We start from the raw sequence: 15,847 nt of genomic DNA, 5'->3' as shown, positions 1-15,847 counted from the left end.
ATCACGTCATGATAGCGCCACAGCGCGAGTGCACCTTCTTCGTTCTCCGGTTGTGTGAATGTTCGGGCGTAGTCCTGGAAGGAGGTGTGGAAGGCCCGCATCTTGCCTCGCCATGGCGAGAGGTCGTAGTTGCCCGCGGTCTGCTCGTACGCATCGGCGTCAAGCTCCACCCCGTGAACCAACTCGAGCTGGTGTCGGGCGCCTCCGTCCGATCAGCTGATCGTGGCGCCACCTGGTGGCGAACTGACGCGGGCGGTGTACCGTACCGAGGGCAAGCGGTGCGAGAGGATGAGGGAGAGCAGGCCCGTTCCCGACCCAATGTCCAGCGCCGATCGCGGTTGCCCCGAACCGAACCACTGACAGCACACGGGTCAGAGCACGACACCACCGCACATAAGACGCATTGGTTGGGGGGGGGACGACACGCAGAAGCAGCGTAAAGAGCGGGCATCATACGTGTGACTGGGCGGCGTAGGCGGCGAAGTAGATGGTGTCGGTGCCCACCTTGAGCCCGCAACGGTCGTGGTGCACCACAAAGCTACGACACACGAACGGCCTGCTCGCTGCTCGTTGCATCCTACTTATTTATTGATTTATAAATCTGGTTTTATCTTTTTTTAGGGAATTTATTTTTGTTTTTTCTCATCTCTTCTGCAGCTGCCGGAGGACAATCTTGAAGATGACGAGGGTCTTCTTTGTCGATTTCGAAAACAAATGCCAGAATTTCATCAAAAAATCCATCTCGAAGGTGGACACATACTACCAGCGAGCCGAGCAGCCGGCTGAGGGCTCCGGCGAACTGTTTCATGTGCACATCTTCTACCGCTCGGATGGACCGCCGACGGGCCTGCCCGGAAACAGAAAATGGATGACACATCACCCCATCGAGCCAACGGGCAAGAATGCGGCCGATTACGCGATGATCGAGGCCGTGCAGTCTTATCCGATTGCTAAAGGCGATGAAATCTACGTCGTGTGCGGTGGCGACAAGATCTACCGCCAGACCTTCGATCCCATCCCCGAATCCTACCACATCATCGACGTGCGTTCCCTTCATCCCTTCATTCGTTTCCTTTTTGATGAATGTTGCATCATTTCGTTCTCTTATCGTTTGTTTGATTCCACAGGACGCCACGTTCCGACACTTGTCCGACTACATGCCTCTGCCGGCACCACTCCGCCTCTTCCTCTTCTTCCTTCGCTGGTTCTTCGTCCTCCGACTCCTCTTCTTCCTCTAACCCTCTCTCCCTCTTCCTCTCTTCACTTCACCCTCCCTTTTGCCGAAGGCCGATGTTGTCGACGATCACCAAAACAGCACTTCGGCCGAAGAAGAGCGAGTGTTGGTTGTGTTGATTGTGCGTCGAGTGGTGATTGGGCTGGCTTACAAAGTTATAGTTATATTTATATTTATATGACAACTTCACACAAACAGCCTCTTCGATGGCAACGGAGGAAGAAGTCGAAGTCGGGCCGCCCGAGCGGGACGGACAAGTCGCAAGGTTTTTCCTATGTCCGTCCCGCTCCTCCACAGGCGGGGTCCTCGTTCGCACTCCTCCGCCTTTGAGCGCTCTGCTGCAGGTGTCGTCGTGGTCGTGTTGATGGCGTTGTTGGAAGAAGATGATGATGATGGTGATGAATGTCGTCCCCGTCGTCGTCGTCGTCGTCGTATACAGGCGTGTGTACAATTACAATCGATCGACAAGATCGATGAGGCGTTCAGTTCTCCTCTCCCCTCCTGATGTGCTTCCACCTGTTGATCAACAGATTCAAAGCCCGAGCAAAGTTAGTTCTCTCTTCGATGTGCGTCGTGTGTGTGTCGTATGGTATGGTGTGTCGTCGGAGTGGGTACCTCTTGGGGTTGTCGGTGCGTTGCTGGGTCATGGACTGGAAGTCCATCTTGTAGGGCACGTCGTGCAGGACCAGGATGCACGTCGTCTGGTTCTTGTGCGCGCGCTCGAGCTGCGCCGAGACGCCCTCGGCATAGGGCTCCCACGTCGAGTTGTTCTTCCAGTACCACTGCATCTTCTCCTCGCTTGCCGACGCCGACGAAGCCGACGAGTCGCCTTCGCGCTTGGCAGTCTTGTTGGGCGAGGGCGGCGCGGCCGAGGGTGATGCGCCCGCGGCGGGCGAGACGTCGATGGCCTCGAAGCTTCGCTTGTGTCCGCGTGACGAAGACTGGTCGGGCGCGGGCGCGGCGGCCGCAGAGCTGTCGATGGCCGACGCCAGCGAGCAGAGGGAGAAGAGCGAAGGCAAGGGTCCGGCCGACGACGATGACGCGGCGGCGAGGGTGGACGCGATCGGTGGCAGGACGACGCTGGTCGACGCGGCCGACGACGAGAAAGAGTTCATGTGGTCCACGAGCGACGGCAAGAGGGGGAGGAGCGGAGTGGTCTGGGTCGTCGTGATCGGCGTCGAGCAGGACGAGGGGGTGGAGGTGGTCTGCGGCTGCGGCTGCATGTGGAGGTGCGACGAGATGGCGTCGGCGAGCGTAGAGAGGGACGACGAGGCCGACGACGGGGTGGTGACCGCCGACGACGGCAGCGAGACCGAGGGGAGCGCGTGCAGCAGCGATCCGCCGCTGTTTCCGGCGGTGGCCGGCGGCGATGACGACGATGTGGAGGTGGTCGAGGTCGAGGTGGGCGAGAAGGCAGACGCCACCTGCGGACTGCTGAGCCGGCGCGGCTTGGGCATAACCGGTACCGACGACGCTGCGGCCGCGGCTGCGAGCTGCTGATGGAGCTGGGCCTGCTGCTGCTGATGGTGGAGCTGCTGGTGGAGGAACGGGTTGACGCTGTTGAGCTGCTGGCTCTGCTGCACGGCCTGGAGCTGGGCGAGCTGGGTCTGCTGGTGGGCCAGCGCGTTGAGAATGGCCGCGAGCGAGTTGGAGGAGTCGAGCGCGCTGTTGCTGGGAAACGAGGGCAGCACTGCGGCAGAGGGGAAGCCGGCGAGCGACGGAACGGCGGCCGGGGCCTCGATGTTGACGCCGAGCCCCATCTGGGCCAACAGCTGGCCGGCGCGCGACTGGCCCAGGCCCTGGATCAGGTGGTTGACGAAGTCGTCGAGCGAGATCGCGCCGATCTGGAGCTTGCCCAGGAGCTCGTTGAGGAACTGGGCCTCCACAGCCGATGCGGTGATGCCCGCGTCTCCAAGGGCGCCGGTGGTGGTCGGCGCCGCCAGGGACAGGGCCGGGGCCGTCATGACCAGTTGTGGCTGGTGCGGGTTGACGTAGGACTGAGATGTCGACGACGGGGCGCTCATCCTGCGCGAAGGCCCGCGCGCCTTGGCGTCGCTGTTGTCGTCGCCGCCGTAGACCTGCTGCACGACGTCGAGCACGGAGGACCGGGAGCCGCCCTGGTCCTTGAAGGCCTGGAGCACGCTGAAGAGCGCGCCCTGGACCTTCTTGCCGTCCATCTTCTTCACGATGTCCTTGAACTCCTTCCTGGTGTTCGCGCTGCTCGTGCCCGCTGCTATGTAACGAAGAGAATGTTGAGTGTTAACGCAAGGTTTAAATATACATAGTCGTAGAAATAGTATAACGGCCGTACGTTTGGGCGCCTTCTTGTTGAGGTACTGGGAGTGGGAGAAGACCTCGACCGGGTGCGACACGACCTCGCAGTGGGGCACGGCGATCGGGGTGAAGTTGCTGCCGGCGTACTTCTTGAGGGTGAACTTGAGGCGGAAGAGGATGCCCTGCAGCTGCTGCGACGTAGACAAGATCTTCAGCTTCTTGAACGTGGCCGTGTACACGCCTTCGGACCAGGGGTTTTTCTGCACACCGGAGGTAAACAAAACATCAAAGTGGGTGTTAACATGAACATGATTACGCAGAGACAAAAGAGAGAATGGTGGAGATGAGACGCACCTCGAAGCGCACGATGGAGTTGCCGTCGAGGCACTTGGAGATCGGCTCGCCATTGTCTCCGCGCAGCAGCGTGGCCTCGACGAAGAGCCCATTGGACGAGCTGTTCGAGCTGTTGGCCAGAAGGGTCTCTGCAATTGGAGGAGAGCAAGAGCGCGCAAGGTGAGATGGTTGGCCAAAGCGAGCAGGCTCGGAGCGAAGAAGTGTCAAGTACCCAGCACGTCGGCGCAGCCTAGCTCGAGCTCGCCTTCGGCCTTGGGCGCGACGTTGTTGCCGTCGGCGTCATCGCCTTCGTCGTCGGAGAGCGGGCTGCTTCGGCTTCGTCGTCGGCTCGACTTGTGGTTCTTGGGCGGGGCCGCCACGGTGAGCGTGACGGTCGGGAACGGCTTGAGAATGCGCTGGTAGACCGTCTTCAACGGTGGCTGCGTCGTGATGCTGACCTGGAACCTGTTGCGCCAAGAAAGCCCAGGTGAGAAACAGGTAATATCTCCACGCTTGGTAACTGTCCATACAATCGCATATCACTATTCAAAGAATAACTAAAAAGCACACGCCTTGCCTAACAGGCACAGCGCGTGCCTCATCGAACGACTTTCCTAAAACCGATATTTCATGAGAAATTTCGCATGTTGTCGACTAGAATTTGTGTCGAACTGCGGAACCAGAAGTCGGCCGGGAACAGAAGTCGTGCGGTACAGAAAGTGCCGAGGAACTCTCGCCAAGCTCAGCGCAACCTGGCCAGCTACGGCACCCTCCGTTCGGCCGGAGCAGCCGCCGTTGCGAGAAAGGAGGAAGCCCTTCTTCGAGAAGGAAGAACGGGAGGGAAAGAGACGTACGAATCGTTCTGGATGGTGGAGGCAGCGACGAAGGTGTTGGCGGCCTCCGTGGCGGAGCCGGAAGAAGAAGGTGATGCCGGGCAGTTGGGCGAAGAAGATGGAGATGAAGACGGCGGCGAGTCCAACTGGGCGGGTGGCGTCAACGGCAGGGCGCGCTCTGTGGTGTTGTTGGCGTGGTGGAGCAGCATCTCGACCTTGTTGCTGAACGACATGACTCCAAAAGCTGCACACCAAGACACCGCGCACACAATTGATAACGTAAGTGCCCTATTGCCCGACGTAACAAGACCGACCATCTTTCTGAAGCGGTACCTGGTACAAGTAGTGGTGTGGTGATGCGCCTGTTCACGGTGTTCTGGTTCTCTTTCCTACTTGGGAAAGAGGAAGAGAGTGGGTGTGGCCTGTGGAGGGGAGGTAGAGGTGTGTGGTGTGGTGCGGGTGGTGGGAATACAACGAAATGGAGAAGGCTGGCCCGCGAAGAGGAGGAACCACCAAGGCGCGTGCCGTTCCCGTTTCCAGCTTTCCGCCGCAGTGGGACCGGTGTCTACACATCATGAAATTTCCCTAAGGCTACTTCAGTTCCTCCAACCAGCTCCAGCCAAATTACCCCGATGTCCAATCGGGCAAAAACTTGTATTGGGTAACACTCGCTGTAGTCGACAGCCTTTGGGACGCGCCTGCCGTAAGGGTGGTGTCTGCGTGGCACCACGGGGAGAACAGGAGCCAGACTCCCACGACACATGCCCCAGCGCCGGTCCCCTGGAGCCCATTGACCGTCGAGCGCAAGGCGGCTGCGGGCGGAGGGCTGCGTTAGGACTGTGGTGCTGCGTGTGGTGTGCTACGCGCAGTAGAGCATGAGTAGTGGTGACCATCATCATCACCGGAGCACAGAGAGCGTTCTGGGGGGAGATACTGGCGCAGTATGGGCGAGAAACGGAAACGGAAGAGATGACAGACTCCGACCTTGGTGGCCTGTCGCACTTAGGGCAAATGCCAAAGGAGTGAGCGACGTGAGTTGGTGGCCACGGCATTAGATCTCAAGTGATCGAGTGAAAGCTGGGGACACGGAGCTCAGAGCTTTCGGTGGAACGGTCAGTTTATAGCTGCGCCAAGCGAAGAGTCCGAACGAGAGCAGGGAGGAGATCGAGCCCCTGATCATGTACAGGCGTATTCACCCAAGCGAACTGGCAGAACCTGTGTTTGTGTGCGTTGATTGTGGAGGCCTCGGGGTCATCTGTAGATGTCGGTGTTGCGGAAGGAGGAGTTGTCCCTGATCGAGTCGTCGTGGCACTTGTACTCCATTGGCGTGTTGGGTGGCAGGTTGAGCACCGTTTTGAGTGTTTCGCTGTTGTGTTGGTAGTGAGGTTGCATCAGTTAAGTGTAGGGCTAGTCCACGCAGCAGCACACGAAGCCAAGAAAGAGCACGTACTGAATCTTGAGCCTGGCCTGCTTGTTGTCGGCGCTCTTGTTCCACACAGAGAGGATATCCTCGTTAAACCGGATCGAGCAGACGATGCCGCAGATCTCGTCACCCACCTGGAATTGCTCCCCCACGATCGCCAGCAGCTGCACAGCACGTACCACCGAAAGCAGTGAGCGCGATCGGCAGGCAAGAGGACCGTTGCAACGAGAGGTGTGGAGGCGAGGATGGAGGTGCGCACCAGATCTTCCCAGTACTTCGTGGCCAGGCCCTTCTTCAAGCGGATGATCCACTTGCCGCCTCGCTTGTTTGCGTCGTCCTGAGCGTGCAGCACCGCGATTTCGCATGCAGCAGGATTAAGATCGAGAAAAATCGCGAGGGGGAAGCGAGGAGGGTACCTCCCACATGGGCTTGATGCCCTCCTTGAACAAATGGTAATCTGATGTGTTGGGCAGATCGTGCGGCCGCACGAGGTGGTTGTAGTATTTCCAGAAGCCCTCAATCTAGCAAGTAACCACAGGTGCAGGCAGACAGATCATGAAAATTAAAATTACGGCCGTATTGTTGGCCCAACAATTTAGCCTTTTACGATGGCGGGGGGGGGTACCGATCTAAAGCCACCAATTCTCTTGATGGCGTTGGCGTAGTTCTCCTGGCTACGGGCTCCCGAACGACGAACGAACCAAAAAGTGTAGCCAGAGGAAAGGAAGTGGCCGCCCTCGGGATCCACGCCGGCAGGGATGGACCATTTCTTCTGTACATCGGGCTTCGATGAATCGGACGCCGCCTCCAGCGCCTCATCGAATTTCTCTAGCTCGCCATCAGAGAACCCCACATCGTCTCGCCTGCCGCCGCTCGAGCCCCTTCGCCCCATCGAGCTCTCCTGCTTGATCTCTTCCATTTGTTGTGTGCTCGGTTGTTTTGTTCAGATTATTCTAATGAAGTTTGTTTCTCTTTTCTCGTTTTTCGTTTTAGAGATTTCCCCCAGCTGACAAGATGAGAGGACCCAAGGTGGCCCGCATCGTTGGAGTCGGCATGACGCCCCTCGGCAAACACAACAAGAAGCCCTCCATGCTCATGCGGTATATTGCCTTTCATCATTTGTTTGTGCACATTTGCGTTTTCTTTTACATTTTCGATTCCATTCCTCAACACAGCAATGCGCTGGAGCTCGCGCTGGGCGATGCGGGGATGACGCTACGGCAGCTGGACGGACTCGTTGCCATCCCCTCTCTGGCCGATCCCCACTTTGTACGCAACCCTCTGCAACGCGCGTTATGCACTCTCGTGTTCACGGCCGTCGTGCCTGCCATGCTGTCAGATGGAAGCGCACTTCCTGGGCACGCAGATGGGCCTCTTGCCCAACAAGGAACGCGACGTCATCGTGCGAACCATCGACACTGGCGGGTGAAGTACTCCTCTACCCTGCGTGCAGTTGAAGAAGAAGAAGAAGAAGCAGAGCTGACACGATAACTCCACTCCAGCGCTGGGCCTGTGACCGGCTTGCTGGAGGCAGCGCGTATGATCAAGATGGACTGGTGCGAGACGGTGGCAGTGGTGGCCGGCGACGCCGTGTGCTCCCTCTCCAAGGAAGAGTTCCTTCGTAGGGCAGACCAGGTTCGGTGGCGCCTCGCCCTCTCTCCCTCTCTAAACTACTGGTGACAACGCGTTGTTGTTTTTCTCGTGCTGTGTTCTAGACTTGTCAAGATCCCGATGGCGAGCTGCAGAGTCCGGTCATCCCTAACGGCTACGACAGGATCGCACAGTGGTATGCATTCCTCGAGTCGCACGCACGCACGCACGCACGCACCACCGCTCACGCTCACACCACACATGACAATACGCACGCAGGCAAATGAGAACGTATGGCGTCACGCGAGAGCAGTTGGCTATGTGCTCGGTGCTCATGAGCATGCAGGCCGCGAGGCACCCCTACGCCGTCACCCAAAGGTGGGTCACCTTTCCCCCGCTCACCTTTTGGTGCCGACCTGTGGCCACCAGTGGGTGACTGACTGTACTGTGGGTCACAGGGTGCGAAGTCTCGAAGAAGTGTTGGCCTCGCCTCCCATCGGCAAGGTGACCAACCTACTCGAGGTACGAACCCACCTTGCGCCGCTCTCTCACCCTGGCCTGGCCCACTGCCCTCACTCACGCTGAGCGACATCACATCAGTGTGCGCGTCGAGCCGACGGTGGCGCTGCGATCGTTCTCGCCTCTTCAAGGTTGCGCTCCTTGCTCGCTTCTTTGGTGTAGTTGCGAGAGGCGCCTCACATACAGTGCGCGAACCATGTCGACAGGTGGCTCGAGCGCCATGGCTACGGTAAGCGAAAGGGCGTGGTGGTCTTGGGCGGAGGCGAGGGCAGCGGCCCGCTCTACCCTCCGCCCGTCATCGACGAGGACATGTTCACCGCCGACATCGCCGCCGAGCTCGGTACTCCCCCGCCGCCTTCAAGGTCGTGTGTGCGTGTGCAGGTGTGCGAGTGTGCGTGTGCGGTGGTGCGTGGCCACGCATTTCCTGACTCGAGTCTTTGGTGTACCGACAGCGTTCAACGAGGCGCAGATCGGACCCAACGACATCGACTTCTTTGGGCTGTACGATTGTTTCCCCATCTGCTTCATCCGCGCCATCGAAGCCGTCGGCTTGGCCAAGAAGGGTGCGACCACCTCTCATTCGTTCTTCGCTCAGCGCACCCCCGCGCTCGAGACTCGACCCTCACACCCGCGTGTTTGGCGGGGGCGTACGCAGGCGAGGGTGGTGCGTGGGTCGAACAGAAGTACTACCAGCTCTTGAAGGAGATCGAAGACAAGGGCGGCAACGACAACCGAGACCCCAACAATTTTCCAGTCAACACCCACGGCGGTCTGCTGGCCTTTGGCGCACCTTGGGAGGTGCGTGTCGTCTGATTTATTGTTATTATTGTTATTATATGATTTAACTACTTATTATTTTATTATTAACTGGACATTTCGGACAGGCGCCGGCGATGTACAATGTGATTGAAGCTGTGGAGCAGCTGCGTGGACGGGCGGGCAGCCGACAGGTGCGAAACGCGAAGCGTGCGCTGGTCTACGCCAACGGCGGCATCTTCTCTGCCAGCTCCATCGCACTCCTCGGCGTTGGGCACATGTGAACGTACGTCGCACACGCACCACACACGCACACACACACACATGCACCACACACACACAGGGGGACTAACCCTTGGTCGCGGCAGTAATATGATCATAGGAGATGCTATTCTCTCAAATATTCAGGGTTGATTATCGGAGGAGGAGGGACAGCTTAGTTGTCGGCCTCTTTCACCTTCTGGTCGTGGTGCTTCTTCTAGGGGCACACCTTGACGCACTTCCAGTAGTACTCCTTCTCCTCCTTATCTTCGTCGCAGGGCTTGGGCGGCTTCTCGGTGGTGCAGTCGTTCTTCTTGGTGGTGGTGGTGGTGCAGTCATGCTTCTTCGTAGTTGTGGTGCACTCGGGCTTCTTAGTGGTGGTGGTGCAGTCATCATGAGGTCTCTTCTTCTTGTCGTCGTCTTCGCCCCTATATCCGCGAGCTTCGCCCTCTTCGCGCCGCCCGCCGGCAGAGTCGCCTCCACCGCCGCGGTTGCCCGATTCAGCTGCCCGCACACCACCATTAGGCTCAAGTGGTCTCTTGGTGGCGGTTAAGGCTGGTCGTACCGTGAGCACTGACGACGGCGAGAGCAAGAAGGGCGCACACGAGCAGCAACAAGATGGACAGCTTCATGCTTGCAGAGAAATGTTGTGGTTATGGTGTGGTATGTGGGGTGTGAAGACGAGAGAGCTGATGAAGTAAGATGGCCACTCTGCTACAGCGGTTCTTTAAAGCAGGTGGCGCGAGCTGGTGTTCGCTCTCCCGACCAATAGCGCAGAGTTCGGTTGGACCTGCGCCCAATGACAACTCGCGGGGTGGTGTTGTGGCTCACCGGGTGAACCGTTCAGTGATCCAAATCAAAGTCGTCTTCCCATCTCGAAGGCCGATCACACCGATCACACTGAGCACAGCGCCGCCGCACCTACCACCTCCAAGAGAGAGGCGCGGGTTCAGTTCTTGCAGAATACAATTCGTTCTTTTCACAACTACAAGGAGAATGAAGACGAAGCGGAAGAACAGAACTCAATAACAAGAGGGGGTCGTCGGGGTGAGGGGAAGAGAGGGATGGGTCGTCGGGGAGAGGAATCTATATGTGGTGGGGATGTCTGTCTACTGCGCCGGTCGAGAATTGTGGCCCGCGAGCGTCTGCAGGTGCTTAGCCTGTGCGTATAGCTGCACTGCAAAGTCGCTCACGATCTGCAATGGCGATAGAAAGGTCAAACGAAGCTGGTCAGAGCCGATTGTCAACCGATTGGGGCTGGGTGCGGCGACGGCCCTACCTGGTGAAGAGAGGCGAAGAGCGGGGCGGGCAGGAGGGCCTTCCTTCGGCAGAGCCAGGTGGGAAGGAGTACCGCCACCTGATGCATGTACATGGCTCGCTGCTCGATCGGATGGACCATCAACGCATCTGTGTGAGTTCATTGAGCATTCTTCTGGGACGGGGGCAGGAGATGAACGCAAGACTCTGAGTCCGTACCGCTGACCTCGTGGAGGACACTCTTCTCAATCTGCAGCAGTCGATGGCACACAGACTCGTAGAAGAAGAGACCCTACAGGGCGGCACTCAAGGGTCAGGCTAAAACAGACAGAGCCATGCGACGCCCACCAATATGACGTACCAAAAAGTGTTTCCCCACGTACTCCCAGAACCGGTCGATGTCGAGCTGCAGTCCCTCCAAGTTGCACGCCAGCACGTTCTTGAACAGGTTCGCATAGTAGAACCGGCACATGGAAGTGAGGGCGGCCACTGTTACATCAAGAAAAAAAAAGCAAATCAGCAAGCGCACTTGGGCTATGGCGATGTGGGTGGGTGGGTGAACCTTCGGAGTAGTGAGGCGCGTCGTTTACGTCGGGCGAGACCTCTTGATCAAAATTGATGGGGGTGTTGAGCTGGCGTTCGCGTACCAGTGTCGCAGCTACATGTGTGCGCGGCGCTGTTTGCGGTACTGCGTGGAAGGGAGTGCGGCCGGCCGAGGCCGCAGCTCCCCTATTGCCGGTGTTGCTGTTGCTGGGGCTGGGCTTCTCCTCGAAGGGCGCCGTGCGCACGGCCGAAAGCGGGCTCGCCGCTGTTACCTGAAAGCCGTTGTGGGGGAAGTTCGGCGGCGAAGACGACATTGCCGCCGCCGGGGCCGCAGGGTCAGCTGTTGGGCTGTACACATCCCAGCCCCCGCTGTGCTGGTAGCCCACCGAGGGGTGGAAGCCAGCGTCAACTCCCGAAGCCGACCGCGGACGAGGCGGCGGGCGGCGGTTGGTCTGCGGAGACCCGACCACGGACACTGGCGTGTGCGACGCGGAGAAGGAGAAAGGCGGTGGCTGGTGATGGATGAAGTGGGCCGTGGCGGGGATCGGATAGAACTCGGCCGACAGGGACTGCTGGATTCGAGGAGCTGTGGAGGAGGTTCGCTGAGTGGGTACTTGCTGCTGCTGTAGATGCATCTGGCCGCTGTTGTTGATGCCGTGCTGCCTGGTGGGAAACACGGACGACACGCGGTTATGCCAGGCCCCGTCGAGGATTGGCTCGACGTGGCTTCTTCCATCGAATCGCTGCCTACGCTGGTCATCTCCTCCGAGCTGTCTCCTTTTTCCACCCTCTCCTCCACCCTGCGAGGGCGAACAGTTTGTTGTCAGACGTCAGCTGCCTGCGCTCTTCTTCGAGAGCCACCGCGGAACTGCGAGGAGCTCGGGGTGTACCTGGCCGTGGCCCACTCAGCGATGCTCTCGAACGTAGCGCGGGGCGGAATGAATGCGAAGCGGTTGGAAGGGTGAGGGAGGTCGGGCTCGATGGCCGGGTTGGAGAGCCGCCAGCTGCCGTCATCGCTGGAGTGCTCAGCCCTGGCCAAGCTCGTCATCCACGAAGGCGCGCCCAAGCGCTGAGGTGGCATCGTTGGCGACGAGAACGTGGGGAGCTCGCTCCCGTACTGCTGACGATGATGAGTTGGTACACCGTAGTGGAGATGAGGATGGGGCTGAGGCACTTGTTGCTGTCGGCGCACCTCCCCTTCTAAGAGGTGATGGTGTTGGGCCATCCGTGGGCTAGTTAGCCCGGGACTGGACAAATCAGGACTCACCAACACCGGCATCGTGAAGCCGCTCGAGGTCGAGGACGTGACTGCAGCGAAGGAGTGCGAGGGGGGGCTGGAGGGTGACATCAGATCGCCGGAGTCGTCTTCGGGACCCAATTGTATGGGGATCGCTCGCTTTCGCAGTCCGGAGTACATGTGCAGCGCGTGGCCTCTCGGCCCTCGTCGGTTAGATGCCACCGAGGGGAAGGCCCTCCGTACGAGTTTGCCAAAAGCAGGGCCTGGTGATCACGTTCGCGAACACCAGGTTACCGTGAAGGAGCGACCAAGTGAGGCTAGACCAGACGTCAACTACTTCTCCCAGTTGGTAGGTATGATGGCGTACCGGTGGTGGGCTGCAGGCGGTCGTTGTGGCACATGACCAAGTAGTCGTGATAGACTGAGGCCTATCGGGTAGGAAACCAGAGATATGGATCGAGAGGCCGGATGGGGAGGCGGATGCAGGTGAAGGGGGCACGCACCTTGCTAATGCAGCCAGTGGTTTCCTCCAGCTCATAGTTCTCCTTCAACCTTTTGACAGGTTGCCCAGGCAGCGACAGATGAGGGTTGGGGACCGGGTGGGGTGGCGGGTGGTGGGCTGAGGTCAGTTCTTGTCTCCTTTCCCAGCTTGTGGCGGGCCGGGTGGTGGGATCGCTCCCACGTGGTCTACAAGAAGATCTCAGGGTCAGGAAGCGACGTACCAGATCACGATCTCTTCGCCGTGCTTCTTGCGAGCCTGGACGTGCTCCGCCATGAAGGGGCCGGCCGAGCAGTGCGGGCCCTCTTCTTGTTGCCTTCAAGAAAAAGGCCGCGGGGTTGCGCGTAGTAGTGGTAGTGCGGAGGGCGCAGAGCGGGCGGATGCCGGGCTGAGTGTAGTGCGCTTCGCAGTCCTTGGTGGGGCAAGCGACCAAAGGAAGTGAACAGAGCTGCGAGAGGGCTAGTAGTTGGCTGGGGCAGTGAGGATTCGGATGCCTGGAAGTCTGCCGATCTGCTACAGAATGTGTTGGAAGTTTGAAGTTGGTTGAAGGCACACTGTTTGAAGTTCGACTCGTTTGCAGCTCGTTGCTCTCCACCTATCCACTGCCGCTTTACTCTGCCTCTCTGCCCTCTCTCGCCCGTTCTTTTTTCTCTACTCGCCACTCGTGCTACGCGGCTCGGTCTTCCGCCTCTCTGCTCCAAAATGGTAAAAGTTACAGCGCCGACTTGGAAACAGCGGTCCGCCTGCACCAGAAGAACGCTCGCTCCACCCACTTTGAAGCGCGGTTGCTGCACAACATGACCGACGTCTTCAGTCTCTGAGGCGAGTGTATTCATAGTACTGTAACCAGGCACTCTCCTCAAAGCACAAACTTGGTTTGCGTTCGCTTTCGCAGTGTTGAGAGGGAGCTCCCTCTCCAAACTAGCGCGGCCCTACCATTCTCCGGCGTGTCCGTGCTGGCGCCAAAAGGCCCAGTCCTCGTTACAGGGTCACACGGCAGTCCCTCTTTAGGGTTTTCCCTTTTTCCCTTTCGCGCTCTGGCCCGTAACCAACCATCAGGCCACACGATAGAGCGCCTAAACCTTCTTCTTCGTCGTTGTTGTTGTTGGTTCGGTTGTATTTTCAGAGCAAGTCGATCGACCGAAACACACGCATGCGCTTGTTGCATGTGCGTCAGAACAGAGCGGAGCTGAGCTGAGCTCTCAGTAGACGAGATAGTGGAGGAGGTAGGTCACGACGCCGAGAACGACGGAGGAGCAGACGGCAATGGCCAGGAAGCGCACGATGGTGTCGGCCTTCTGCTCGAGCTTCTCGACCTGCGAGGGCAGGGTGAAGATGAACCGGATGAGCGGCGCGATGATGCTGCTGTCGAGGAACCTCGACATTGGGATCGGTTTCCAGAGGCTCTGCGTCTTGGGTGACCCATACATGGCCATCGGAATGAACTAAAAAACGAAAGCGCGGACCGTTAGCTGTTTAGCTTGAAGCTTGGTGATGAAGACGAAGCACGGTCGGCAAGAGATGTAGGGAGTGAAGAAGAGAGTAGCACCATAGGGAACAGCAACGACACAAGCGAGTAGCTGATAATGTACTCGAAGAAGAAGGTGGCCAACGTGATCGGCAGCCCTGTGTACGGCGTAATGGAAGGAACAAGGGAGAGAGCCATGAACATTAGCAGTAACCCAGTTGCGCCCAAAGGGACCGCGGCCGTACCGAAACCGATGAAGTAGAGCCAACGCGTTTCGCAATAGCTTATCTTCTTGTGCAGGCTCCATTTCTGCGTATAGGCGTACCGGAGAGTCGGTCACGAAGGGCAACGATGATCATTGGCGGGAGAATAGAGGGCGGAGTACTTACCTGATTGCCCCACTTGTAGTCGAAACAGTAGACGGCGTTGAGCCAGCACAGGCAAATGAAGTAGAAGGGCGGCCCAACTATGAGTTGTTGGAGTCAAGTGAGTTGTCGCACTCTCTTGCAGAACTGGTGCACTCAAACAGCAACCGAAGTCACCGTACCAATCGGAACGAATTTACAGAGGAAGTTGAGCAAGTTGAAGACGCCGAAGATGACTTGCCAGTAGATGATCTGAGCAATCGTGTCCGACAGTCTGCTCGCGTGTGGCACGCGCGTTGCGTAATAAGAGTAAGCCATGCGGAGTGCATAAGGGCGGGAAGGAAGACGAGCGTACGGTTTGGAGGCCTTCTGAACGGTCTTACCCCGTCTGATGTAGAGATAAAGGGAGAATGCTCCGTTGCCGACTTCTTGCGACCATTGCATGTTCAGCACCACGGACAGGACGTAGATCGGACCCACCCACAGAACCTACGGCAAGACGAAAAGAGATGATGACGATGAGCGTCGCAGTACGAGAAGGAGCAAGCGAGGGAGAAGCGCGGATGCGCTGCGTACCAAGAAGGAGGCCTTGAGTAGGAACTCCATAATTTGTACAAGCACGAGCGTGAAGCCGGAGTGCTCCTTGAAGTTGAGCATGGAGTGGAAGTGGGGCTCGAAGAGGTATTTAAAAAGAATGTACATGAAGAGGAGCAGCGGTCCGTTCAAGATGAGAGTGTCGATGATGTGGTTGTAGACCCTATTGGATTTCTGTGGCGCGCGTCAACACACAAGCGTAAGGAGAATGCGAAGACGCGGGAAGGCGAGAGGAGAATTCTGGTACCTGGATGGAGATGGTGGCGTGCTTGACCCGAAGCGAATCCCGCAAGCCGTAGAAGATGGAGGAGGAGAGCTCCTTGGCGACGAGACTGCCCACCTCCAGCCGCTCCTTGAAGGAATGGGCCTGCATGTTCTTGAGCTTGTTTTGGATGGCCGCCATCTTCTCTTTCTCCTCTTTGTCTTCCTCCTCGGTTCGCTTGATGCTCTCCTTCAGCTCCATCACCTCTTCGTCGGCGGGTATGCGCGCGCTCAGCTTCGGTTCTTCCGGAAGCTGGGTGTCGCTGGTCTCATCGATCGCCGAGGCTTCGTCATCTCCCCTTTCGGTATTTACATTCCGAATCGGTGCCTCCGCGCCGCTGAGCTCGAGTTCGCTGAGCTCCGCCGCTTTCTCAGGGACTTCAGCTTCCTGTTGGACCTC

The 15,847-nt window shown here is 58.3% G+C and overlaps 8 protein-coding genes across 8 annotated transcripts in view; 2 read left to right on the top strand and 6 right to left on the bottom strand.

Moving 5' to 3' along the window:
* ACA1_395250 (uncharacterized protein) overlaps positions 1 to 537 on the bottom strand; it is a gene marked incomplete at both ends in the record, with an annotated part of 760 nt that extends 223 nt beyond the window's left edge. The window contains 3 exons of the mRNA XM_004340703.1: positions 35 to 188; positions 267 to 356; positions 457 to 537. Of these exons, the coding sequence (XP_004340751.1) occupies positions 35 to 188; positions 267 to 356; positions 457 to 537 (325 nt within the window). The remainder of the gene's footprint in view (positions 1 to 34; positions 189 to 266; positions 357 to 456) is intronic.
* Positions 538 to 679: 142 nt separating this feature from the next.
* ACA1_395240 (uncharacterized protein) lies at positions 680 to 1,238 on the top strand (the record flags this gene model as incomplete). The annotated part of the gene is made up of 2 exons (XM_004340702.1): positions 680 to 1,042; positions 1,128 to 1,238. 2 exons carry the CDS (start codon positions 680 to 682, stop codon positions 1,236 to 1,238), a joined length of 474 nt encoding a protein of 157 aa, XP_004340750.1.
* Positions 1,239 to 1,716: 478 nt separating this feature from the next.
* ACA1_395230 (WWE domain containing protein) lies at positions 1,717 to 4,907 on the bottom strand (the record flags this gene model as incomplete). The annotated part of the gene is made up of 6 exons (XM_004340701.1): positions 1,717 to 1,750; positions 1,850 to 3,464; positions 3,546 to 3,768; positions 3,863 to 3,990; positions 4,074 to 4,306; positions 4,696 to 4,907. The coding sequence occupies 6 exons, from the start codon at positions 4,905 to 4,907 to the stop codon at positions 1,717 to 1,719; spliced, it is 2,445 nt and encodes an 814-aa protein (XP_004340749.1).
* Positions 4,908 to 5,925: 1,018 nt separating this feature from the next.
* Positions 5,926 to 7,016, bottom strand: ACA1_395220 (Eukaryotic initiation factor 4E; the record flags this gene model as incomplete). Its single annotated transcript, XM_004340700.1, has 5 exons — positions 5,926 to 6,040; positions 6,125 to 6,261; positions 6,357 to 6,434; positions 6,514 to 6,618; positions 6,723 to 7,016. 5 exons carry the CDS (start codon positions 7,014 to 7,016, stop codon positions 5,926 to 5,928), a joined length of 729 nt encoding a protein of 242 aa, XP_004340748.1.
* Positions 7,017 to 7,111: 95 nt separating this feature from the next.
* ACA1_395210 (nonspecific lipidtransfer protein) lies at positions 7,112 to 9,246 on the top strand (the record flags this gene model as incomplete). The annotated part of the gene is made up of 11 exons (XM_004340699.1): positions 7,112 to 7,197; positions 7,273 to 7,366; positions 7,437 to 7,493; positions 7,646 to 7,732; positions 7,813 to 7,883; positions 7,967 to 8,065; positions 8,146 to 8,209; positions 8,369 to 8,546; positions 8,659 to 8,769; positions 8,862 to 9,004; positions 9,091 to 9,246. The coding sequence occupies 11 exons, from the start codon at positions 7,112 to 7,114 to the stop codon at positions 9,244 to 9,246; spliced, it is 1,146 nt and encodes a 381-aa protein (XP_004340747.1).
* Positions 9,247 to 9,440: 194 nt separating this feature from the next.
* ACA1_395200 (uncharacterized protein) lies at positions 9,441 to 9,855 on the bottom strand (the record flags this gene model as incomplete). Its single annotated transcript, XM_004340698.1, has 2 exons — positions 9,441 to 9,727; positions 9,789 to 9,855. The coding sequence occupies 2 exons, from the start codon at positions 9,853 to 9,855 to the stop codon at positions 9,441 to 9,443; spliced, it is 354 nt and encodes a 117-aa protein (XP_004340746.1).
* A 477-nt stretch (positions 9,856 to 10,332) lies between these two features.
* ACA1_395190 (uncharacterized protein) lies at positions 10,333 to 12,104 on the bottom strand (the record flags this gene model as incomplete). The annotated part of the gene is made up of 9 exons (XM_004340697.1): positions 10,333 to 10,419; positions 10,575 to 10,630; positions 10,700 to 10,772; positions 10,842 to 10,969; positions 11,043 to 11,082; positions 11,296 to 11,592; positions 11,638 to 11,686; positions 11,710 to 11,823; positions 11,914 to 12,104. 9 exons carry the CDS (start codon positions 12,102 to 12,104, stop codon positions 10,333 to 10,335), a joined length of 1,035 nt encoding a protein of 344 aa, XP_004340745.1.
* Positions 12,105 to 13,961: 1,857 nt separating this feature from the next.
* On the bottom strand, positions 13,962 to 15,649 carry ACA1_395180 (protein ei24 family protein; the record flags this gene model as incomplete). Its single annotated transcript, XM_004340696.1, has 8 exons — positions 13,962 to 14,204; positions 14,309 to 14,385; positions 14,473 to 14,536; positions 14,617 to 14,693; positions 14,775 to 14,866; positions 14,948 to 15,081; positions 15,169 to 15,360; positions 15,434 to 15,649. 8 exons carry the CDS (start codon positions 15,647 to 15,649, stop codon positions 13,962 to 13,964), a joined length of 1,095 nt encoding a protein of 364 aa, XP_004340744.1.
* Positions 15,650 to 15,847: the final 198 nt, after the last annotated feature.

This window comes from Acanthamoeba castellanii, assembly GCF_000313135.1.
Source record: "Acanthamoeba castellanii str. Neff unplaced genomic scaffold scf7180000084756, whole genome shotgun sequence".
NCBI lineage: Eukaryota > Discosea > Longamoebia > Acanthamoebidae > Acanthamoeba > Acanthamoeba castellanii.
Note: the sequence above shows the minus strand (reverse complement) of the source record. Positions and strands in the feature narration are given on the sequence as shown.